General features: G+C 44.8%; 1 protein-coding gene across 3 annotated transcripts in view; it reads right to left on the bottom strand.

Moving 5' to 3' along the window:
* PRKCB (protein kinase C beta) overlaps positions 1 to 26632 on the bottom strand; it is a 374732-nt gene that overhangs the window by 89315 nt on the left and 258785 nt on the right. For all 3 annotated transcript variants that reach the window (XM_019987893.2, XM_019987894.2, XM_019987895.2), the window contains 3 exons: positions 26222 to 26356; positions 14249 to 14345; positions 4981 to 5127 (listed from right to left, as the gene is read on the bottom strand). In XM_019987893.2, the coding sequence (XP_019843452.1) occupies positions 4981 to 5127; positions 14249 to 14345; positions 26222 to 26356 (379 nt within the window). The remainder of the gene's footprint in view (positions 1 to 4980; positions 5128 to 14248; positions 14346 to 26221; positions 26357 to 26632) is intronic.

Below are 26632 nucleotides of genomic sequence, written 5' to 3'. Positions count from 1 at the left end.
GCCTGGAGACTCCCATGGACAGAGGAGCCTGGCGGGCTACAGTCCATGGGGTCACAAAGAGTTGGACTGAGCACACAAAGACCACACACACATATATACCTGATCAGGGACTTTCTCTGCTTACTTCATAAACTTCCCTTGTATAATTGGTCTGGACAGTGCCCATCTGTCCAATTCACATATCTGCTGCACAATTTTAACCACAGAAATCACTCGACAACCACAGAGGTTAAATTCTTGAAAAGTGTAAAGGTTGGCAAAGCAGAAATCGAAGGTTCAAGAAATCATAAAAGGGACTTTCCTGGTGGTCCAGTAGTTAAGAATACATCTTGCAATGCAGGGGACAAGGGTTCGATCCCTGGTCAGGGAACTAAGATCCCACGTGCTGAGAAGCAACAAAGCCCATGCACCGCAACCACTGAGCCCTCGCACTCCAGAGCCCACGTGCCTCAACTACAGAGTCTGCGCGCCGCAATGAAGATGCTACATGCCACAGCTGAGACTCGACACAGCCCAACAGATACACAAATATATAAAAAAAGAAATCGTAATAAATAGAGCGAAGGATCAAACTATAAAAATAAACATTAAATAACAAAATAATACATGCAAATAAATGCTCTGTAACAAGAGTCCTAGAGGGCATCCGTCTCCAAGAAAGCCAGAGATGCTGAGATGCCCTGCCCTCGTACGATGACCCTCCTGGGAAACACTCTCTCATGGCCAGGAAAGCAAACGAACTCTCCAAACTGTGCCTCCTGTTCAAGTTTTTGCAACAGAGTTTACTCATTTGGAACTCAACGGCCTTCACACTTGCTTTGTCCCTTGCTTCATTTTCACAGGTCTTAGCAAAACGCGTGTGTCACTCTCTAGTCACTCCACAAATTAGTGCCGTGCTGAACAGCAGGCTTTTCTGAGCCACATCTGACACTGTGGGCCTGGGGGAGGGGACGTGTGAACAGATTACCCAAAGGTCCACGTCTTTCATCTTTGGAAGGGGGAGCACTACTGCTGCCTTGTTCTTCCATGTATGGGATTTAATGTATATAGCCTACAAGATAACAAAACGGTAAAAAGTAGACATTCAAATATAAAACCACATTTGTCTAAAACCGTGGTTGGCAAAACGTGAGTTGCCCAGGATTGCTCTACGCTTTAAAGGATGGCAGAGGTTTTTGTTATTCTAGTTGCTTTCATGACATACTGTTGTTTTCCTCTGTGATTCATTTGATGCCACATCCCAGACTGGAACAGAACTCTCAATTATTATAACCGTTTCCATGGAAACGCATGATTTATTCTAATTCCCTCACTATTCCCCAAGGACCTGCTCTCCAATTCCTCTACAGCCCCCACCCCCCAAACCTAGTCCTTTTTGCAACACCCTCTGGAACTTCCACTCCTCAAAAACTTTCCAGTCAGGGTTTCCCTGGTGGCTCAGCGGTAAAGAATCCACCTGCTAATTGGGCACAGGTTGGATCCCTGGTCTGGGAAGATCCTACATGCTGAGAAGCAACCAAGCCTGAGCACCACAACTACTGAGCCTGGGTTCTAGAGCCCGGGAGCAGCAATGACTGAAGCCCAAGCGCCCTAGAGCCCAGTGCTCCACCACAAGAGAAGCCACCCCAATGAGAAGCCTGCCCACCGCACCCAGAGAGTAGCCCTTCCTTGCCGCACCTAGAGAAAAGCCCACACAGCAATGAAGACGCAGCACGGCCAAAGAAAAACCTTTCCCATTTGTTGAGTGATCCAAAAGGTGAAGAACTGTGTGTGCAGTCTGCTAACTTTTGAGACAACAAGGACAAGAATAAACATGCATATTTATATTTGTTAAATTAGCAGGGAGAAAACTGGAAAGATGCAAATTAAATCAACGAAACAGCTTATATATGGAGGGGCAGTAGCAGGGAGGGGGCACAGAAGGATGTGAACTTGGGTGGGAGCAAGACTTCTCAGTGTTTATCCTTCTAATATCCTTTTCATTATGAACCATGGGAATATACTGCTTATTAAAAATGTAATTTAATTTTTAAAACTGCCTGACAGCCTCAGCTTATTAGAACCTCTTCTTCATGTAGGCCACCTTCCTCCTTGTCATCATGGAAACCACCCCATCTTTGAAATCCACATGCCCCAAGAGCTAGCATTTTAAATCTCCTGGCCTTGGGACTTCCCTCGTGGTCCAGTGGCTAAGACTCCGTGCTCCCAATGCAGGGGACTCAGGTTCAATCCCTGGTCAGGGACATAGATCCTGCACGTGGCAACTAAATGTTCGAATGCCACAATAAGGACCCCTTTATGCCCCTGGGAGAAGGGCATGGTAACCCACTCCAGTATTCCTGCTGGGGGAATCCCCATGGACAGAGGAGCCTGGCAGGCTATAGTCCACAGGGTCGCCGAGTCGGACACGACTGAGAGACTACGCACAGCACAAGCTACAACTAAGGCTCAGTGCCGTCGAGTAAATAAATCTTAAAAACTAAAAAGCTTCCAGAAAGAGCGAGCAGAACATCCACAAAAGAGCAAGAGCCAGGGTTTTAGAATCTAACCCCTTTCTCCTTAAAAAAAAAAAAAATCTCATGGCCTCATCCACTTGTTTCTCATCCCTAGGCCTCTAGACTTCTTTCCCACACCAAGGTGATAAACCTCTTCCTGCTATGACTTCCTCTGGTCTAGATGCCACTGTTACTCATTTATTCAGTACAGTTTTCCTGAGTACCTATTAGAACAGCCTCTGTTGGATCTGCAGTGGATATCCCTCTCCCCTGAAACCCTGACTCCCTTATTACCGTGATCTTCTAGGGCTAATCCCCATACTTAGCTCAAATCCACCATCTATTGACGCTACTCCGTCTCCACCCTCAGGCCGCTCAGAACTGCTGGCAAAAAGCACACAATGGCATGGACCTCTGCTATCACCACTGCCGATTCTTTAGCCTCCCAAACCTCCAGGCGGCTCAGCAATCTTACTCTGTGCTCCTACTCTCTAGTCCCACTCCCTGCCAAGGCTCTTCCACCTTTGTGCCACCATCTCAGATTTCTTATTTCACTGCAGTAGCAGGACGGACCTTGTGGCCCTTCGAGAAAATTCATGCATTCAGTCTAGGTTCTGCATGAATTCAACCCACAAGCACTGGTGAACACGACACAGCTCCTGGCTCTTGTGGAACTCAGATCTTAGAATGAGGAGACAAATGAATAGACAAGCAAGAGAAGTATCCGCTGGTGGTGGGTGCTGGGAAAGTTAAATATAATGGAGAACGAATGCATGGCTCTTCTGAGCGGTGGTCAGGGAAGGCTTCTCAGAAGAGGTGACATCTAAGTAGAGAGGGAAATGACAAGAAAGAGCCAGTTCTGCAAATAATAAAGGAAGGGAACAGCATCACAGAAGCGCTAAGAGAAGAAGGAGCTTTGTACGTTTCAAAGAACCTCCAATGCGGCCCAAGCACAGTGGGTGATGGGGAGAAGGAAAGAAAAAGAAGGCATCAAACAGAGAACAAGGACCAGATTTTAAAGAGCGATGTAAGCCCAGGACACAGGACAGAATGTATTCTGTTTATGAAGCCACTGGAGGATTTCAAGCAGGGGAGTGATTTGACCTAATGTAAAGCTTTTAAAAATAACTATGGCTGCTGCATGGAAGTGTATTAATTACAGGTCACCAGAGTAGAAGCAGGGTAACCAGTTGGGAACGTCTGCAGTGGTCCAGGTGGTAATGTATGGTATAGATTAGGACTGAATTAGTGAAGATGGAGAGAACTCAGTAAATTCATGATATGTTTTGTAGGAGGACCTATCTAGACTCACTATTATGCGGACCTGGGGTAAGAGGGGGGCCAAGGAGGAGTAGAGGATAATTCCCAGAGTTTTGACTTATGCTATAGAGATGGGAAAGAAATTTGATACTTTTTGCACACCTGAGTTCATGGAATGAGATTGATGTGAGACGTGTTGGTGGCACACACAGGGATTAAAGGACTCAAAACAACACTAAACAAGTCAGGAATACTTATAATGCAATCTCAACTTCAGTAAAACAGCATCTCCTGGTATCTATAAAAGCATCCAGAATCGCTCTACAAGTCCCAGAGACATCCTTCAACCATGCGGCTGTTTGAAAAGAGCCACTTCCATTCTCAGCTGCAAGAGTGATCTTTTCCAAAACTGAATCTGATCATGTCACTTCTCTGCTTAAGATTCTCAGTGGCTCCCCACTGCATTGTGAGTCAAATCCAAACTCCTCGTTACTGCTCTTAAGGCTCTGCAAGATCAGGCCCCTCCCACCTCTGCAACCTCACATCCCACAACCTCCCTCACCTCATGGCATTTTGGCCCAGCACCTCTGACAGTGCCTAGAATGTGCCCAGCCCTTCCCTACCTCAGGGCTTTTGCGCTTGCCGTTCTCTCTGCCACAAACAATCTTTCCTAGGTCTCTGAATGTATGGCTGGTTAATTCTCAACCTTCAGGTCTCAGTTTCTACATCACATTCTCAGTCTGAGTAGGTCCTTTCTTTTTTAAAAACTTACCTTTTAATCAGAGTATAATTGCTTTACAGTGGTGTGCTAGTTTCTGCTGTACAACAATGTAAATCAGTTGTAAGTATATGTAAAACCCCTCCCTCTTGAGCTTCCCTCCCAGCAGCCCCCCATCCCACCCCTCTAGGTTATCACAGAGCACAGAGATGAGCTCCCTGTGCCGTAGAGCAGAGGGAACCACTAGCTATCTACTTTATACATGGTCGTGTATTTATGTCAAAGATACTCTCTCAATTCGTCCCATGAGTGGGTCCCTTCTTTATCTGCCTGTGACACAGCACTCCATTTATTTCCTTCACAGTACTGGTTACCAACTGGAGTGTAGCTCTATTTACTTTTCACTCTCTCCCTCCCTGGAACATAAGCCCCATATGAACAGCAAATGTGCCTGCCTTGTTAGCTGGTTCCTTCTGCAGCAGGTGCCTCCACCCAGCCACACTGTACCTTGCCAAAGCTGCCTTTTCCCAGCACCATCAGGAAGTTAAAATCGGTCAATTTCATCCGGTCCCTGTTGCCGTTGTTGTCAAATTTGGAGATGGTGTTGGTCGTCTTTTCTTCAGGAGTCTTGGGCCCAGGACCGATCTTGGCTCTCTGGAGGGAGAAGCACATAGAAAACATCGTCAGAGTTGGAGGATGCCTGCGTTAAGTGTTCAAACTCAAGCGCGGTGGCAAGCTGTGGATCCTGCAACTTATGCCCCTGACTCGGTGAAAAGCACAGCCCAGTATCCACAATGCAAACTCAAAACGTGAAGGCCAGACTTGGCACCTCCATGTTTCTTTTATCCCTCGTGTCTCGTCCACCACCAGAAACTGTCATTGCTTCCTCCCAGCTGTCTTGAGAATTCCTTCCTCCTTCCATCTCCACCTGTCATCATCCCTCACCTGGACAACCCACCCTGGCTCCCTCCACACTGGGCTTTACATGCAGCAACTGTGACTTTCACGGCTTCCCTGGCTCAGATGGTAAAGAATCTTCCTGCAATGGAGGACACTCGGGTTTGATTCCTGGATTGGGAAGATCCCCTGGAGAAGGGAATGGCAACCCACCTCAGTATTCTGGCCTGGAGAATTCCAAAGACAGAGGAGCCTGGCGGGCTACAGTCCGTGGGGTCACAAGGAGTTGGACAAGAGTGGCTAACACACACACTGGGACTTCTGCTCCTTCACACTCAACCAAGTCAACCAAGCTTAAAATGCTTCAGTAGTGACCCAGCATTTTTAAGAACCTTGGTGCTTTCATGGGCCCAGATGACCCAGTCTGATCAGGCTCTCCCCTTTTCCAATCTCTTCACTTCTTGGGTCCTTCTTCCCTACAAACCCAGCTTCATTGTCCTTTCACATCCTAGAGTCCCAGGGCCCTCCTACCTCAGAGCCTTTACACTTACTATTGCTCCCGTATGGATGATTATTCTCTCCCCTTCACCAACCTAGTTACCCACATTCTCTGCTCCACATTCTCACTTTCTCGGGGAAGTCTTCCTGGATTCTCTGTCTGGATAAGACTTCCCTATCTGCTCCCTTCATCCACCTCACTCTCCATTTATGCTGCAGGTTAACTGTGTGTTTGCTTGTTTTCCCAACAGACTGGAAACCTTCCAGGGCAGGGAGTATGTCTTATATTCCACAATATCCCAGACAACCAGCAAAGTTTCCAGCTACATATTTTGTAGGATAATGGATGGATGAGGCCCACGTTGGTCCTCAATGCAATCGGGGAGAGGCTTGCTGTTGTGAATAGCAAAATGATGCCTCCGAATGGCAACAAATTCCATGAAATCAGGGGAGAATAGGAGACCAGCATATTTATAATTGGAGTCTAAAGTTGCAGGGGGAGCAAATGAAGCAACTGACAAACAACTAATCTCAAAAATATACAAGCAACTCCTACAGTTCAACTCCAGAAAAATAAATGACCCAATCAAAAAATGGGCCAAAGAACTAAACAGACATTTCTCCAAAGAAGACATACAGATGGCTAACAAACACATGAAAAGATGCTCAACATCACTCATTATCAGAGAAATGCAAATCAAAACCACTATGAGGTACCATTTCACGCCAGTCAGAATGGCTGCGATCCAAAAATCTACAAGCAATAAATGCTGGAGAGGGTGTGGAGAAAAGGGAACCCTCTTACACTGTTGGTGGGAATGCAAACTAGTACAGCCACTATGGAGAACAGTGTGGAGATTCCTTAAAAAACTGGAAATAGAACTGCCTTATGACCCAGCAATCCCACTGCTGGGCATACACACTGAGGAAACCAGAAGGGAAAGAGACACGTGTACCCCAATGTTCATCGCAGCACTGTTTATAATAGCCAGGACATGGAAGCAACCTAGATGTCCATCAGCAAATGAATGGATAAGAAAGCTGTGGTACATATACACAATGGAGTATTACTCAGCCATTAAAAAGAATACATTTGAATCAGTTCTAATGAGGTGGATGAAACTGGAGCCTATTATACAGAGTGAAGTAAGCCAGAAAGAAAAACACCAATACAGTATACTAACGCATATATATGGAATTTAGAAAGATGGTAACAATAACCCTGTGTATGAGACAGCAAAAGAGACACTGATGTATAGATCAGTCTTATGGACTCTGTTGGACAGGGAGAGGGTGGGAAGATTTGGGAGAATGGCAATGAAACATGTATAATATCATGTATGAAACAAGTTGCCAGTCCAGGTTCAATGCACGAAACTGGATGCTTGGGGCTTGTGCACTGGGACGACCCAGAGGGATGGTATGGGGAGGGAGAAGGGAGGAGGGTTCAGGATGGGGAACACATGTATACCTGTGGCAGATTCATTTCGATATTTGGCAAAACTAATACAATACTGTAAAGTTTAAAAATAAAATAAAATTAAAAAAAAAAAAGAAAGTTGCAGGGGGGATGTCCTGTAGGAATGAGCCCTTAACCTATGAGGTTTGTGCTGACTCTGAGCAGCTAGTGTCCAAACTGAATTAAACTGGAGAACACCTAGTTGGTGTCCACAGAGAACTGGAGAATTTCTTGGGATGGAAAACCCATACGCTTGGCATCAGACGTACTGTGAGAGTGTTAAGTTTTCCTCCATGGGGTATGTCGTTTTTCGCGCCTGGCTTCTCTCACTCATCATAATGGTCTTGAAATTCACTCACGTCGTTTGCTGCACGCACGAATCAGTGGTTTGCTTTTGTACTGCTGAGTAGCATTCACTGTTTAAGTTCATTCTCTTGTTTACAGGCATTTGTGTTTTCTCTGCATTTTGGCTACTAGCAAGGTATTCGAGAGGATTCTTGGTCCAGTTATTTTTTAATAAAGATTTGTCGAGATTTAAGTGTCTCTGGGACAACCCAGTGTAAATAAATACCCAGTGAGCAGTTGTATCATGTGGGTTTCGGGTTAAGAAATGACATAAGAACTGGAGATGGATTTGAGCGTTAAGGCATGGAAGGGGTAGTTAAAAGCAGATAGCCAGGGAAACTGTAAACAAGAAAAGAGCTTAGGGACCTCCCTGGTGGTCCAGTGGTTAAGATTTCACCTTTCAACGCAGGGAGTGTGGGTTTGATCCCTGGTCCGGGAGTTAAGATCCCACATGCCTTGGGGTCAAAAAACCAAAACATAAAACAGAAACAATTTGTAACAAATTCAATAAAGACTTTAAAAACGGTTCATATTTTTTAAAAGCATTTAAGAAAGAAAGAAAAGAGTCTAGAACAGAAGCCACATTGCTTTTGGAGGCCATGTCTTCCTATCATCCCAAATCCTCACCCTCCAGCTCCCAGAGATTTTCCCTGGCTGTCCTGATCCAAACACGTCCCCTCCCTCCCTCCTGCCCCACTATCTCCCTCCCCACCGCCACCATCCCCTTGCTTTATTATGATGTCTCTGAACCCTGACTCGGGGCCCACCTGATTCACACACTCCAATCTCCAGCCCATGAAGATCCATGTCCTGACCGTGCCTGGTTCCCAGTCCCTGTTCCAGCCCTGAGATCTGCTTCCCTCCACCTGCAGGGCCCAGCACACCCCCTGAAGGGGAAGGAGTGAGGCATGCTCACTCTCCCATTTCTCCCTTTGATTGCTTAGAGGAAAATTTTTTTCCTGTTCTTCAAGGAGCAGCAAGTGGGAAACAGCTTCATTCCTCAGTCCTGCAAGAAACCTTCTCTCTTCTGAATTCCACACTCCATCTCAATTTGCTTGTGTGACTTTCCTCTTAGGTAAAGTGGGCTTATGCTGTAGACAGATGTCTGTGTCCTCCCCAAAGCTGACACATGCTGACATCCTAACCCTCAAAGGTGATGGTGTTAGGAGGTGGGGCCTGCAGGAGGGGATTAGGTCATGAGGGTGGAGCCCTCACGGATGGGATTAGTGCCCCAATTAAAGAGACCCTAGAGAGTTCCTTTGCCCCTTTCACATGTGAGGACACAGTGATAAGATGACTATGGACCAGGAAGCAGACTCTCACCAGACAATTCTGCCAGCACCTTGACCCTAGACTCTCCAGCCTCCAGAACTATGAGAAATAAATGTCAGTCTATGGCTTTTTGTGATCAAAGCCTGAACTAAGCATGTTATCTTAGCCTCTACATGCTAGATCAGAAGTCTAATAGCCTGTTGGCCTGGTCTGCACTAATATTTACATTGCTTGACATCTGTTAAAAATTAGGAGCTGCTGCTGCTGCTGCTAAGTCACTTCAGTCATGTCTGACTCTGTGCAACCCCATATACGGCAGCCCACCAGACTGCCCCATCCCTGGGATTCTCCAGGCAAGAACACTTGAGTGGGTTGCCATTTCCTTCTCCAATGCACGAAAGTGAAAAGTGAAAGTGAAGTCACTCAGTCGTGTCCAACTCTTAGCGACCCCATGGTCTGCAGCCCACCAGGCTCCTCCATCCATGGGATTTTCCAGGCAGGAGTACTGGAGTGGGGTGAAGATACCATATTAAAACCCCAAATCCTTGCTTCTTCTAAAGAAGTAGATCTGGCAACACTGGGCCCATCCATAAGCCACCGTGCCTGTAGACGGGACATTCGGGCTCCAGTTTATCTCATTTACCGCTCTCACCACCAGCCCTGCTGTCTCACACCAAGCTCTTCCCACTCCTTGTTATCTGCCCAGATCCTAGACACTTTTGGGCTTGTGATCTTTGGAGAACAAGAATCCTGTCCTGTGTCCCTCTGAACTCCCAGCCACCTCGTGCCTAGCAAGGTCCTCCATCGAAGAGCAAACACATTTTAAAACTGAGGCCCAAATTTAAATGATCTTCTGTCTTGCTGGGCTGAATATGCCTTCAGAAACAGGATACACTAATGGTCGCCTTTTCATGTCTGCAATTTAGAGCCCCAGGACTCAGCGCTCAAAGAGAGAGCAGACAGAGGTGCTTCTGAGAAAGAGCCCTGCCTCTTGCCAGGCTGCGCCAGGGGAGGGTGAAGGCACCTGGGCTGCCAGGCTTCAGGGCTCCGTTTCAGATGAAGAATGCCTGTATTGGCTTAAACTAAACTCCTCTACCACCCCTACCCTCTGCAAGGAGCTCCTAGGGCACTTTCACACCCAACAGTGGTGGCAGAGACCCCAGTAGACTACGAGTCCACGCTGATGCTCTGAACCCCCAAGCAGCCCTTCCAAAGACCAGGAGGGGCAGGTCTGGAGCATTATTTATTCTGTATGTATTCTGGGAGGATGATAATGATGGGCTGACATCTGAATAATATCACATGCCAGGCTGATTTATTTATTCAATTTTTTTATTTGGCTGCACCAGGTCTTAGCTGCAACATGCGGGATCTAGTTCCCTGACCAGGGGTTGGAACCCCAACCCCTGCCCTGGGAGCACAGAGTCTTAGTCACTGGAGCACCAGGGAAGTCCCCAGACTGTTTAAAGCGCATTGTTTCATTCACTGCCACAGACCCTCCAGAGAGCAGAAGTATCATGATACCCCCACTTTGCAGATGGGGAATCAAAAGCTCAGAGAGAAAGTAACTTGCCTTCAGCACCCAGCAAGGAAGGGAAGAGCTGGGACTCAAATGCAGGCAAGCTGGCTCTTGAACCACCTGAACAGCACAGGCTACGCTGCACAGCTGTAGCCCCAGTCATCCAGCCAAGACCCTTTGGCGCCCCCCGACCCCCGCCCCTCTACACCTGGGCTGCTGGCCGCTGACACCTGTGACTCTGTCTACAGGCTCATTTCCTGACTGCAGGAGCAAGTATAGTCCACTGGCAGGCCAAGTTGAAACCGCTGACAAGCTAATTCCCCAGAAGCAGCCAGTGATGGAAGGGGGACTGGTGGATAATAATTCAGCTGCTTGCTCCTTGACTGGAAACCCTGTGGCCCACGCTAAACCCCAGCTAAAGCAGGATTAAACTCCAGTTGCCCACAGTGGTATCTTGCTGATAGTACATCCTTTCCCAACTCGCTTCCTCTCCCTGCCTCACGTCCTCACTACGCTAGATGCTTCTCGGTGTCACTGCCAAGCTCCTCTGTCCATGGAATTCTCCAGGCAAGGATACTGGAGTGGGTTGCCACTCCCTCCTCCAGGGGATCTTCTCAACCCAGGGAGTGAACCTGAGTCTCTTATGTCTCCAGCATGGCAGGTAGGTTCTTTACCACTAGCGCCACCTGAGAAGCCCCTAAAGAAACCATGTGGACTTGAATCCTGAGAGTCTGTTTCTGGGGAAACTCAAAGTGAGACAGCGACCAGCTGAGGGATGTTAGAAAGTTGCTTAACCTCTCTGGGCCTCAGTTTCCTCATCTGTAAAAGATAAAGGGGGATGATAGGAGTACCAACCAGTCAAGGTGGCTGTAAGGATTGAATTATATGAGTTAATACTTCTAAAACACTTAATAAAAGGCACATAGAGAGACTGAAGCAACTTAGCAGCAGCAGCAGCAGTGAGCATTTTATTAAATCAAAAATTTCTCTGTAAATAGATAGCCAATGGGAATTTTCTGTATGACTCAGGAACTCAAACTGGGACTCTGGAATAATCTAGAAGGGTGGGAATGAGCGGGAGGTGGGAGGGAATGGGAGGGATATTGGAGAGGCAAAGGATATATGTACACCTGTGGTTAATTCATGTTGATGTGTGACAGAAACCAAACCATTATTGTAAACCAATAATCAATTAATTAAAAATAACTATTAATAAAAAATTTAAAAATCAACCACCCAAAAAAAATGTCTACAACTCTCAGAAGACCCATTTGGAACCAAGCAAAATGGTGGAGCTTTCCCCAGCCTATCAGCAAGACCATGGCCGGACAGAAGTCCCCAAACAGCCTCCTCCGACGTCCTAAAACAGACCACGAGCAGTAACTTCACCAAGCTCACCCTACCATGAAATTCTATTATGCCAATTTCTGCAGCTCGATTTTACCATCACTCAGAATTTCTCCAGATAAGAGGCTTGAAAGTAATTTCTGAGTCATTCTGGGTGCTAATTGGTTATTGCACAGGGATTACATTTCTCACGTTCAAGGTCAACTGAAATTCCTCTATGTGTCTGGGAACAATTTTCGGTCTCTTGGAAACATTTTTTTAATCAACAAACTATGGTGTGGAGCGATTACCACTCAGGCATAAACAAGCGTTTGCAGGCTCTTTCGGGAAATAAAGGGACACGTTTTGTTGCACGCAGATAAAACAGTCCTTTCCTTCAAGCCAGTAACTGGCCCAGACAAATGCTCTGTTCATGTAAGAAATGTTTTCCTGGGTGTTCTGAAATGTCACCCCAGCTGCCCTAAGACAGAAGAAATTATTTTGCAAAACTGAGACTTCATTTTATATAAGAAAACACTGGTCTTATTTCCTTTTTCTCATCCACAAGAGGACATTTTTAACTCCGCAGCAAACGGACACCACTCCATCAGAAAGTTGAGGGAAGGAACTGGAAAGAGCTCTGTGGAAGGCCTGCCCTCCAGTCCTACCTTTTTTAAAAAAAAAAAAAAATCAGTGTCCAGTTCTTTTTTATTTATTTATTTATTTTTGGCTATGCTGAGTCTTCGCTGCTGCACACGGGCTTTTCTTTAGTTGCAGCGAGCAGCGGCTACTCTTTGGCTGCAGTCCTCGGACTTCTCGTTGCAGAGGCTTCTCTTGTTGCGGAGCACAGGCTCTAGGGGCTCAGGCTTCAGTATTTTCAGCACCCAGACTCCGTGGTTGTGGTGTCCAGGCTTAGCTGCCCCGCAGCACGTGGGATCTTGTCAGACCAGGGATCAAATCCGTGTCCCCTGGATTGGCAGGCGGATTCTTAACCACTGGACCAGCGGGGAAGTTCCCAGTGTCCAGTTCTTAACTTTCATCCACTCATTTGGGCTTGAGTGGCCCTGTGAGGAAGAACCTGTGATAGAGTTCCCTGGAGAATGACTGATGAGCCCACGGCCAACATGTTTACTCCACTTGCTTCCATGATGGGAAGTCCCACTGGGTCAGAACCATCACCAGGTTTTACGGAGGGTGCAGGCTCAAGACAAGGGTCAGGATCCAAGTACTATTTCTATCTACCTGAGGGGACTCTAAGAGGGTTCTTGGAATAATGCCCAAACCCTTGCCAAAGCCAGCACTACTCTGACCCCCACCACCTCCCAGCCGCACTTTGAACTCAGACTTTGCTCTCTCTGCTCCAGCCACACTGGCCATCTTTGAGCATCCCATAGTTGCAACAGATCGCCCAACACAGGGCCTTTATATCTGCTCTCCTCTTGGAATGAAAGGCTTTTTTCCCCCTTTACTTGGTTAACCTCCTGTGTTGTTTCCTCAGAGGCTCCTTCCCTGCCCTCTCAGATGTTATATTTCCCTCTTACATCTTCTCAAAGCACCATGGACCTCTCTGTCACAGAACTTTACCTGGTCACGTTCTGCTTCTATTTGCTTGCGTGATTACTGGACGAATAACAATGACAGTAACCTATTTCATTTTAGATATTTCATACAATTTTTCAGAGTTAGTAGACCATCATTGCTTATCTAGAATTGATGATTTCCCATCAGACTTCGTATATTAAGTTCCTGTGAACAAAATAATGAGTTTTCCCTTATGAAACTACTTTAAAATCACTCAATACACACTTAATGAAAGAACTCAAACCTATTTCCCCAAAGCATTTTCTTTGTAAAACTGGGATATGTCCTACACACCTTCGCATCCCATATACATCCCAAACTCCTGGAAAATGGAGTTTATGTGGCCCCACAGGGGAGAAGGGGTTTGCCTGGGGTAGAAACAGACCAGCGCTACTGCCCAAGGTCAGAGCCAAGGGCTCTTAATCTTGGGAAGATGCACCTAAAGGTATTTCAAGCACAGTTAATTCCATGCGTTAATACAGCACCATCCCACCGACAACAGATCCAAATCCAAATTCCAGACCTCAGCAAGCCTACTTGACTCAGCTTCCAGAATATAATCACTACCTTATCCACTGTTTTCATTCATTGTTACGGACATTCCTGTCCAAGCCACCATCCAAATGACCCAGGTAGCGAATGAACACGTTTAAGGAAAGGTCTAAATCTGATTGAAGACAAGGAGGCAGAATGATGTCAGAAGGCAGGGAACACTTAATTGAGATCTTGAAGGATATGTAGTTTTCTGGGAGGTGGAACAACATTTCCAAGGCCCAGGATCGTGAAAGGCCTTGGTAGAAATCACACCACGAACAAGAAAAACAGTACGGAGGCAGACTCAGCTGGTTCCCACCAATGCTGAAAGAAAGACATCTCACCTCGAATTTCTGTCGCAGTTCCTCGTTGCCCTCACTGCCTTCCGGTGGCACGGGCACGTTGAAGTACTCGCCTTCCTCCTGGCTCAGTAACTTAAACCTAAAGGGAGCAAAGGAAAGACAAAATCCATGATGCTACTTCATATTCTGATGATTAGGATAAGGGAGAGGGGTCTACAGAAAACTGCTTTAAAAACATGTGTTGATGGGTGTTTGGTTTGGGGATGTATCTGTGTGTGTGTGTGGGTGGGTGGGTGTGTGTGTGTAGGTAGGTATATTATGTGTATGTATGTGCAGAGAAACTTTTGTTTGGAGCAGAGAAAGGTTTATTGCAGGGCCACACAAGGAGAACAGGTGGCTCATATGCAAAAAACTCAAATTCCCCGTTGGTTTTCCAGGAAGAGGTTTGCTTTTCTTTTTAACTTTTTGTTTTATATTGGAGTATAGCTGATTAACAATGTTGTAATAGTTTCAGGTGGATGGAAAAGGGACTCAGCCATATAAATATATATATATATATATACACACACACACACACATACATGTGTCCATTCTCCCCTAAACTCCCCTCCCATCCAGGCTGCCACATAACATTGAGCAAAGTTCCCTGTGCTATACAGTATGACTCTGTTGATTATCCATTTTAAATATAACAGTATTTACATGTCAATTCCACACTCCCTATCTCTTCCCTCATTTATATTTTTATAACCATCAGAAAGACATCAGAAGAAATATGTTTATAGAATGCAAAGGTCTTTGTCAGCCTGTACACACACATAGACACACAGGATTTTCTTGGTTATAACAGTCATTGTTTCTATCCATTTTGCGGGGCCCATTAATGGATGTTAGAGTTGGACCATAAAGAAAGCTGAGTGTTGAAGAACTAATGCTTTTGAATTGTGGTGCTGGAGAAGACTCCTGAGAGTCCCTTGGACAGCAAGGAGATCAAACCAATCAACTGATTATTCATTGGAAGGACTGATGCTGAAGCTCCAATACTTCAGCAGCCTGATGCAAAGAGCCCACTCATTAGGAAAGACCTTGATGCTGGGAAAGATTGAGGGCAAGAAGAGAAGTTGAGATGGCTAGATAGCATTACCAACTCAACGGACATGAGTTTGAGCAAATTCTAGGAGATAGTGAAGCAGAGAAGCCTGGCGTGCTGCAATTCATGAGGTCGCAAAGAATCGGACACGACTTAGTGACTGACAACAAGAAAGTGCTTTCTGATTCTGAAAGAAGGCTGATGTATCACGCTGTATCACTGTATCTCGCTGTCCCAGCATTCCTACCCCCTTCCACTGTAACACACTGCCACCTTGCCACTCAGCACTCGGCAGCGCTTGGAAGACTATGGACTTCACTCAATGATGCTGTTTTTCTACACAGACACCTTCCCAAAGTGTCTGGTAGTCAAGCTCCTGAGAAAGTACACAAGTCCTGGAGTCAAACCATGCCTGGGTCCAAATTTCACCACTTCCCTTGCCTCTTTGGGTAAGTGAATGAGCTAGGAAGATCCCTCGAGCCTTGATTCTTCTCATCTATAAACAGGAATAAAAGCCTTTTCCATAGGATCATGGTGAAGTTGACACGTGATGATGTATGTAAGATGATAAGCCTGGTGGCTGGCATTTTGTTGTTACTCAGTCGTGTCCGTCTCCTTGTGACCCCATGGACTGCAGCATGCAAGGCTTCTCTGTCCTTCGTCTCCTGGAGCTTGTTTAAACTCATGTCCACTGAGTCGGTAATGCCATCCAACCATCTTGTTCTCTGTCATCCCCTTCTCCTTCTGCCTTCAATCTTTACCGGCATCAGAGTCGGCTCTTCACATCAGGTAGTCAAAGTACTGGAGTTTCAGCTTCAGCATCAGTCCTTTCAATTAATATTCAGGACTGATTTCCTTTAGGATGGACTGGTTGGATATCCATGCAGTCCAAGGGACTCTCAAGAGTCTTCTCCAACACCACAGTTCAAAAGCATCAACTCTTTGGCGCTCAGCCTTCTTTATGGTCCAACTCTCACATCCACGTGTGACTGCTGGAAAAACCATAGCTTTGACTATACAGACCTTTGTTGGCAAAGTAATGTCTCTGCTTTTCAAAATGCTGTCTAGGTTGGTCATAGCTTTTCTTCCAAGGAGCAAGTGTCTTTTAATTTCATGGCTGCAGTCACCATGCAGCGATTTTGGAGCCCAAGAAAATAAAATCTGGCATTTAGCAAGTGTTTAATAAAAGGCATCATCATCATTGTTACTGATATTCATATTATTATAATAAACAAAATGGTTTCAATTTGTTTCTAGGCCACAAAGATATTTTCATCTAGTCAGACTGAGATGAGCGTGAGGAAGGAAAAGGGACATTCCAAAGACAATTAAGTCATTGGGCGAAAAAAGAACCCCAAATTCCTCACTCCCAAAGACTTCCTAAGCAAAATTTACAGTTTTCATCACAATGTTTTTCTCCATTCACAAATCTTCCTCGGCAGCTTCTAAAAATAGACAGATAGGTGACTCAAAGCCAAGATGCCAGTTTGAGCCCAGACGCCTCCACATTTAATAGTCAATGTTCATCTTCCAAACTTCCACTGAAATTACCCAAAGAAATATAAAAATGAGAGAACATCTGTATCTTTGCTGGAAATCAAGAAGGCTGCTATCCACAAAGCAGGGGCTTCCAGGAAGTTCCACAAATTAAAGTGCTAGTAAGAGAGCATGGAGCCGTCTTTGGCGAAATTCATTCACCTTTGTGGATTTTGCTAAATCTGGATGTTATTATCAACTTAATGCTTTCATTTAATCACCTCTTTTTTAAATAATAAATTCACTTTAAAAGGACACTCTATATCTCTTCCTTGTAAAGAAAACCAATATCATTTGTTAAGCAGAAAGTACGTATCTGTGAAAACTTAAACACATGCAAATCAAAGTTACTCATACATGTGGCTGATTCACTTTGTTGTACAGCCGAAAATGACATAACATTGTAAAGCAATGATACTCTAATAAAAAGTGAAAAAAAAAAAAAACCAAGTTGATGGTATTGCTTACCAAAGGCTCTGAGACTAACGCCTGCCCCCCTACTTTGTTAAAATGGGAGCTCAGCAAACAGCAAGGGTTAAAGAGCATTTAGAATACATCAGGGCCCTCTGAGACTTTCTCTGCAGCAAACTCAAGAACTGAAGCAACACCAACAGAAGAATAGTTTTGTCCAGTTACAGTTCTATATGGCCAGCATCTCAACCATGCACTACCTAATCCATTTGGAGTAGAAAGTATTTTGGAAGATATATGTTAAGAGGGATTGACCAGCTGTGATCAGTCAATGGGAACCTCACAGGACCCCTCTAGCAACCCTGGATCAGACCACCAGAGATAGGATGAGGATCACCAATTTTGATCCATATTCAGGAGGTACAGGACACACCAGCGCCTGGGGCATTGGTCAAAACAGGAGCCCCCCACCCCTCACATTCGCTGTGGCCAGTACGCTGTCACTATGGCCTCTGGATATGGACAGTGAACCCATCAGAAAGGAGGAACAGGGATCCCTTCCAGCTTTGAGATGCACAAACCCAGCAGGCAGAAGATGCCCCACCATCAGGTAGCAGGGCTGCCTGCTGTGCAGCTGTCTCAGGTCATAGCCCTCCCCCCTGTATCTACAGGACCGGGACCCCAGACCTGACAAAGAAGAATTTCAAAAATACAAAAGACTTCTTTGTCCCTTCATCTGGATATGATAGATTAGAACAGGACACTCAGGTTTCTTGGGCTTCCCTGGTAGCTCAGACGGTAAAGAATCTGCCTGAAATGCAAGAGAACTAGGTTCAATCCCTGGGTCGGGAAGATCCCCTGGAGAAGGGCACGGCAACCCACTCCAGAGTTCTTGTCTGGCGAATGCCATGGACAGAGGCCCCTGGACCGTTACAGTCCATGGGGTTGCAAAGAGTCAGACATGACTGAGCGACTAACACATACACACACACTCACATTTCTATGCTCACCATTCTATATGGAGGGCACATGAACAACCTCTCTCAAATAAAGAGAAACAACGAGGAATCCAGTTTCCATGAAATAGAACCAGTGTCAAAAGAAACAAAATTCCAAACAATATCTAACTCATATTTTCAGTGAGTTCCAAGAGGTGAATGCATCTATGAAGCAGGAACAATTTGAACTTAGGAAAAACTACTTTCAGAAAAAAAATATATATAATTCTAAGTTTTAAAATCCATTGGAGACAGTGAACACTAGGATGGATAATCCAGTGAACAATTAGGGCATTAGAGGACAAACTTGAGAACTTTTCCTGGCAGTTGGCTTGATATTTATTATGCTAATTAGATTTGAATGGAATGTTTTATATACCACTAAGAAAAAAATGCATATTCCCAAAATTAGCATACAACATGAAAGAAGGGAATATTGCAACGCATATTTCAGCAAAGACAGTATTATCCCTCTTATATAAAAACGTCTAAATTAGTAAGAAAATAATAGGCAAAACACAGTACACAGTCGCTTATGAAAACAAAAAAAAGGCAATATACAAATGAAAGCATTCAACGTAATTAGTAACAAATGTATGTAAATAATAAACATTTATATTATTAAAGTACATATAAAATGTATATCACATTATGCATGTATATTATCTAAATATATATATATATATTTAGTAACAAAATATGTATAGCTTCTGCATCATCTTTGAAATTTATAATACCAGATGTTGACAAGCGTGGGTGAAAGGAAAAGTCTCACACAGCACTGGTGAGAATGTAAATTAATTGAAAAAAATGATAGAACAATATGGTAAATACTTTAATAATGCATATATCCTCAAAGCTACTGATTCCAGGCTTAAGAATTTATTAGGAAATAATTAAGGCAAGGGCTTCCCAGGTGGTTCAGTGATAAAGAATCTGCCTGCTAATGCAGGAGACACAGGTTTGATCCTTGCATCGGGAAGATCCCCCTGAGAAGGAAATGGCAACCCATTCTAGTATTCTTGCTTAGAAAATCCCATGGACAGTCCATGGGGTCACAAAAGTCGGACACAACTTAGCAACTGAGATATTTAAAGCAAAGGTTTCACTTATAAGTATATTTACTGTAGAATTATTTATATAGGTAAACATTGCACATCTTATAATAAGAATATTATTATGTAAGTTGAGGCATAGCTATAAGAATGGGATATGTGAGGCTACTAAAAAGATGTTGCCCAAGATTACAAATAGTAAATAAATCTTTCTATTGAAATGTACACAGAACAATTAGCAACACGGACCATACACTAAGCTAAATTGAAAAAAAAAAAGAATGGCAAGGAAAACATGAAAAATGCACAGGCCATATTCTCTGGCTATAAAGCACAAAAACTGTCACTGAACATTAGTAATAAAAAGGTAAACAAAAAGTTAAGACTTTAAGTTAAGTTATAGCCTCTAGCTATAAAACATGCCTAAGGAAAAGCATGTTAGAAAGAAAATTAAAAATACAACTGCAAACTTCGAGTAAGCCACAAAAGCTCAATGTGATGTATCAAAACAGAAATTTCTGTTCCCGCCAATGCTTGCCTGTTATTTTTAAAGAGCAGCGTAAGTTAAGAGAGAAAAAAATAAATTAGCCAAATATTCAACTGAAATTCAAAGACAACCACAAAACAAACCTACGGGAAAGGAGAAAACAGAAACACAGAACTGATATACAAATCCCAGACTCTTTGAAGAAATAAAAAAAACAACAACAGTGAAACAGATAAACTTCTGAAAAAACAAGGGGAAGGAAAGAACACGGTATAAAGACACAAAATTAGAAACAAAGGAGAGGGTTTGACAACAGACACAGAACTGGCAGCAGAGCAGCAGATGCGGGCCCAGGGCTGGTGCGTCACATCTGGACGCGTTCCTTGCTGTTTCTGCCAGGCGGCCTTAAATGAGAACCGCAGAAGAGCAGGGAGCGCTCGTCCCCTTCCAGAGGGGCACACTGAGTCTCACAGAGGGAATGGGACACACCCTAGATCGCACAGGGTTAAAAGAATTCCTGGGTTGGGACTTCCCCGGTGGTCTGGTGGTTTAGAATCCACCTTGCAATGCAGGGGGCATGGGTTCAATCCCTGGTCAGGGAACTAAGATCCCACGTGCCATGGAGCAACTTAGCCCGTGCACCCCAACTAGAGAGTCCGTGTGCCACTATGAAAGATCCCGCATGACGCAACTAAGACCCAATGCAGATGAATGAATAAATGTTTAAAAAAATATATCTGTTAAAAAAAAAAATACCTGGGTCAAGAACCCAAATTTCTAGCATTTGGTATATTTCAAGGTAAGACAGCATCATATATGTCTTGGCCCTACATCTGAAGAGGACTTTTATCTACAGCATCTGAAGAGGGATTTTATTTTTGTAGAAGTTCCCTTCCTACTATTATTTCATCAACTTTGCAACTATCCCAAGAGATAGATGGAGGCGGGTTGCTATAATTACTCCTGATGAATGGAGTCAGACCTGCTAAGAAGGCTGTGGTACAGGTGGCGAAGTCTGAGGTCACAAGGCATCTAACTGGTCAGAAGAGCCAAGCTTCCAGTCTGCCTTCTAGGCCCCCACCATACCGGGGGTAGAATGGGATGTGTAGGTGCTTAGATGCTGGCATCACAGAGACCTGGACCTGATCTCCAGCACTGTCACTGATGTGCTGTGTGCACCTCACCCCCTGATCAACTACTCTGATCCAGGGAACAATGTTCCACCCAGCAGTGCTGGGAGAATTAAAAGCTGATGGAAGTGTAAATGCAGTCGTATTTGGACTTATTCCTGGTGGCCCGTCCCTTATCATCAAGCCATTCTGTCCTCTCTGCACTCTGCCGTTTGCTTCAGGGGAGGAGACATGGCGGGCGCTGGCCCAGGAAGAAGGATGTGGCCCTTGTGGGAGACAGCCCTGCCCTTAGGGGCCTGGAGAACCACGTGAAGGAGGCAGGGGAGGACAGGGTGAAAGCAGAGGGCTTGGGCCCCCTGCCTCCAGAGCCCTGGGCAGAGACCTGCACGGAGGGCCACAAGCATAGCAGCAGCTGCAGAGGGAAAGACAGAGGGCTCTGAGATGGAGCTGCTGGATCTCCACGCAGGAGACTCAAAAAATGAGAGGTCATGGAAGCGCTGATCAGGGTGGGGCCTGGCAGTGGCCCATGGGGCGGGACAAAGAGGAGAGGCACTGTGAAGGGACCTCACAATCAGAGGCAACAGCCGAGGACCTGGGATTCCAGCACAAAGCCAGAAGGATGCCCCCACAGCTGGGGGCTTGGGGAGAGAACTGTCCTGCCTCTGTGGGCGCTGGTTCAGGGACCAGGCAGGGTTGATCACCCTGCAGCAATGAAGCCCAGAAGCCACCATCTACAGTGAAGGTTCCCTTCTCCTCAGCCTCCAGGAGGTCACAAAACTGCATAAGAAAGTCTAGGTCCATTATAGAAAATAAAGCAGCTATATTTTTTCCCCACATCTGACTAACACTGTATCAATGTATGACTTCAGGACACCTGGGAAGAGATCAGCCCAGAGCCTGGCACTAGAAAGAGTCAATAAGAGGCAGCTATTGTTATCATAATTATTATTATTATGTTCTCTCCTGTCTCATTTATACCCCCAGGGATCATGCATTCTTTCTGTTTAACCTCTTTACACTTGATTTAAAGAGGAAGGAACAAGCAATCTGAGTAGCAATGCTGAGAGCCTGCAAAGTCAAATCATCCAGACGTCAAGAAAAATTATCCAGAACTTGGGGAAGAGGCAAAAGGATGATGGTGTGACCTTTTAATGTCATGCTTGAGCATTTTCTAATTAGTTATCTCCTTCCTCTTGGTCCTATTATTTATTATTCACAATCCAGTAAGATACAGATGGTCTCCCAAGTCTGCAAAGACAGATGTCAACTTTTAGAAATCCGAGGTGAGATTTTGTTCTTCGGTCTGGTAGATACAATAACCTCCAAAATTGTGATTTTACTGCCCTGTTTAACAGCAGCCAGTTTTACATCTAACTTAGCCAAGTTATTTCAGCATTCCTTTGTCTGAAAGTATAAGTGAAAGTGTTAGTTGCTCAGTTGTGTCCAACTCTCTGTGATCCATGGACTACAGCCCACCAGGCTCCTCTGCCCGTGGAATTCTCCAGGCAAGAATACTGGGTAGCCATTCCCTTCTCCCGGGGATTTTCCTGGTCCAGAGATCAAACCCATTCTTTACCATGTGAGCCACCAGGGAAGCCCGAAAAAAATTCCTCAAACCTATGGAATTAGGCATTCATCTTCCCAGCTTCCTCACTCATGAGCCAAGGAAAACTTTAACAAATGCTCATTATCTTTTTTTATGAGAATTATGTCTTTAACTTTTGTGATTGGGCTTTAGCACACTTCTTTTTAAATTTTTTTTAAAAAATGTATTGGAGTATATTTGATTTATAATGTTGATTAGTTTCTGCTGTACAGCAAAGTGTATTAATTATACATATACCTATATCCACTGTTTTTTAGATTCTTTTTCCATATAGGTCATTACAGAACACTGGGTAGACTTCCTTGTGCTATACAGTAGGTACTTATTATTAATAGTTATCTATTTTATACATAGAATGTGCGTGCCTGCTCTTTCATGTCTGACTTTGTGACCCCATGGACTGTAGCCAACCAGGATCCTCTGTCCATGGGATTTTCCAGACAAGAATACTGGATTTTCCATACAAGAATACTGGAGTGGGTTGCCATTTTCTTCTCCAGGGTATCTTCCTGACCCAGATATCGAATCCATGTCTCCTGCATTGGCAGGCATACCAGAGTTACCTGGGAAGCCCCATTTTATGTATAGTAATGTGTCTATATCAATCCCAATCTCCTAATTTATCCCTCCTATCCTCCCCTCCACCCCCAGTAACCATAAGTTTGTCTTCTGCTTCTGTAACTCTGTTTGTTTGTAGATAAGTTCCCCCAAAAGGGTACAAGTGAACTTTTCAGCACACTTTTTTTATGGTCTCAGCTTCTGCATCCTTTCACGTCTCTCACCATGTAGTCACTGATTAGTTATTTGTATGATTTCTTCTTCAAGGTTTCGCATTCTTTTCTAGAAGCTAAGTTTCACAAGGGCATGTCTGTCTTATACTTGATATATTTCTAATGACTAGGATGGAGTGAGCACAAATAAATAAAGTGAATAAATGCCTATGATAAATGTGGAGGAGAGACAAGGAAGTTGTAAGGCGGACAATGGGAAGGACGTGAGGTCCCTTGTGAGCTTCCGATGATCCATTCTCTTTCTTGCTAAACCAGTTTGGTTCTGATTGTCTTTCACTTATAACTGAAAAAGTCCAGAGCAAGGACCATTCAGAAATGACACAATTTCTCTTAAAGAGACAGGACCCCTGCCAAATTACTACTTCTCCCATAGTTCTAGTGCCAAGGTGGACCATCTCTTCCGACTCCTCTGCTCAGATAACTGGGAAAGAAACAGTCACCAAAGAGGACCTACCCAGCCTCTTCGCTGGGAATATTGGGCAAAGATGTTGTTGTTGTTAGAAGCAAACATGTCAGAACAAGGGAAATACTGCAGCTGACTGTGAAAGTAACCAGGACTTCCCAGGTGGCGCTAGTGGTAAAGAACCCACCTGACAATGCAGCAGATATAACAGATGAGGGTTCCATTCCTGGGTCAGGAAGATCCCCCGGAGGAGGGCATGGCAACCCACTCCAGTATTCTTGCCTGGAGAATCGCCATGGACAGAGGAGCCTGGCGGGTCCACAAGATCACAAAGAGTCGGAAAGAACTGAAGCAATTTAGCGTGAGTGACGGTAACCCCCCAGTACTGTGGTGGCCAGGCTTGGTAAGCAGTCCCAGTGAAGAGGCATCTTCTTAAGGAGTCAAAATCTAACAGTGAATTAAACATACCTTTTAAATACAGTGTGAGAGCCATTTTAGTGCTCATGGGGCCTCTTAAGTCATACTGTTGTGTAAAGTGGGACAGATGTAAAACCATAGGGACTAATGAGGACTGCAGCAAATGGGATTCCCTGGTTGCTCCATCAGTAAAGAATCTGCCTGCAATGTAGGAGACCTGGGTTCAATCCCTGGGCCAAGAAGATCCTATGGAATAGGAAAACAGCAACCCACTCCAGTGTTCCTGCCTGAAACATTTCATAGACAGAGGAGCCTGGTGGGCTACAGTCCATGGAGTGATAAGAGTTAGATACAACTTAGCCGACTAGACCACCACCACCACCACATCCTGTCAAAAGTCAGTATTAACTACTCAGCTGTTCTCACTTGTTACCCTGTAGGCCCAAACTTTTATTGAAAATTTCCTGAGTTTGAAAATACTGACAACTAATTCTTTCTTTCTTTTTTTTTTCACGGAAAAGTCTAGGAAAGTGAAGTTGCTCAGTCGTGTCCGACTCTTTGTGACTCCATGGACTGTAGCCTACCAGGCTCCTCTGTCCATGGAATTTTTGCATGAGGACTAAATGTTATCTATACAGCAATCCCAAAGAAAGGCAATGCCAAAGAATGCTCAAACTACTGCACAACTGCACTCATTTTACATGCTAGTAAAGTAATGCTCAAAATTTACCAAGCCAGGCTTCAGCAATACGTGAACCGTGAACTTTCAGATGTTCAAGCTGGTTTTAGAAAAGGCAGAGGAACCAGAGATCAAATTGCCAATATCCACTGGATCATGGAAAAAGCAAGAGAGTTCCAGAAAAACATCTATTTCTTCTTTATTGACTATGCCAAAGCCTTTGACTGTGTATCACAATAAATGGTGGAAAATTCTGAAAGAGATGGGAATACCAGACCACCTGACCTGCCTCTTGAGAAACCTATATGCAGGTCAGGAAGCAACAGTTAGAACTGGACATGGAACAACAGACTGGTTCCAAATAGGAAAAGGAGTTCGTCAAGGCTGTATATTGTTTATTTAACTTATATGCAGAGTACATCATGAGAAACGCTGGACTGGAAGAAGCACAAGCTGGAATCAAGATTGCCAGGAGAAATATCAAGAACCTCAGATATGCAGGTGACACCACCCTTATGGCAGAAAGTGAAGAGGAACTAAAAAGCCTCTTGATGAAAGTGAAAGAGGAGAGTGAAAAAGTTGGCTTAAAGCTCAACATTCAGAAAACTAAGATCATGGCATCTGGTCCTATCACTTCATGGGAAATAGATGGGAAACAGTGGAAACAGTGTCAGACTTTATTTTGGGGGGCTCCAAAATCACTGCAGATGGTGATTGCAGCCATGAAATTAAAAGACGCTTACTCCTTGGAAGGAAAGTTATGACCAACCTAGATAGCATATTCAAAAGCAGAGACGTTACTTTGCCAACAAAGGTCCGTCTAGTCAAGGCTATGGTTTTTCCAGTGGTCATATATCGATGTGAGAGTTGGACTGTGAAGAAAGTTGAGCACAGAAGAATTGATGCTTTTGAACTGTGGTGTTGGAGAAGACTCTTGAGAGTCCCTTGGACTGCAAGGAGATCCAACCAGTCCATTCTAAAGGAGATCAGTCCTGGGTGTTCATTGGAAGGATTGATGCTAGAGCTGAAACTCCAAAACTTTGGCCACCTCATGCGAAGAGTTGACTCACTGGAAAAGACCCTGATGCTGGGAGGGATTGGGGGCAGGAGGAGAAGGGGACGACAGAGGATGAGATGGCTGGATGGCATCACCGACTCGATGGACACGAGTTTGAGTGAACTGCGGGAGTTGGGAGTTGGTGATGGACAGGGAGGCCTAGCGTGCTGTGACTCATGGGGTCGCAGAGTCGGACACAACTGAGCGACTGAACTGAACTGATGTGGCAGAGCCAATCTACCAGCTTTCACTTGTGATTCTGCTTCAGTCTTTAGGAGAAAAAGGGAACCATTCTTGATCTCAGGTTTCGATGGATCAAGCTGTACTGTTGCTCTCAAAGTGAAAGCTTCCTTACCAGCCATCAACACCAGCTTTCTGCAGTTCAGAAATCCCAAACGACAAAGATCCCATGAAGTCATTTCTGCTGGTCAGATCCCAATCCCAAATCTCTACAGACAGTCTCCTGTCTTTGTCCGATTCTTTCAGCTGGCTGCAAGGAGGGAAAAAAAAAGTCAGTGAGGTTACCGTGATTTCTCAAGCATATGAAATGTACAAGAGGCAAAGCCTGAAGGTAGCAACGTTTAAAGATTACAAGCTGTTCCAAGAAACAAATTCAGTTTTCATCCCGGGCAAGCTCCCTAGGGAGGCAGAGCTTTTCTGTTTTACAGCCTGTGGTTAAACAGGAAGAGGACCCAGGCGAGCTCTGACCAGGCAGTTCTAACCACTTGTGCTGCCGTATGTCCAGGATCCACGATGTTCAGGAAAT

This window comes from Bos indicus, chromosome 25 (genome assembly GCF_029378745.1).
Source record: "Bos indicus isolate NIAB-ARS_2022 breed Sahiwal x Tharparkar chromosome 25, NIAB-ARS_B.indTharparkar_mat_pri_1.0, whole genome shotgun sequence".
Lineage (NCBI taxonomy): Eukaryota > Metazoa > Chordata > Mammalia > Artiodactyla > Bovidae > Bos > Bos indicus.
This window is presented reverse-complemented; position numbering and strand designations above follow the sequence as displayed.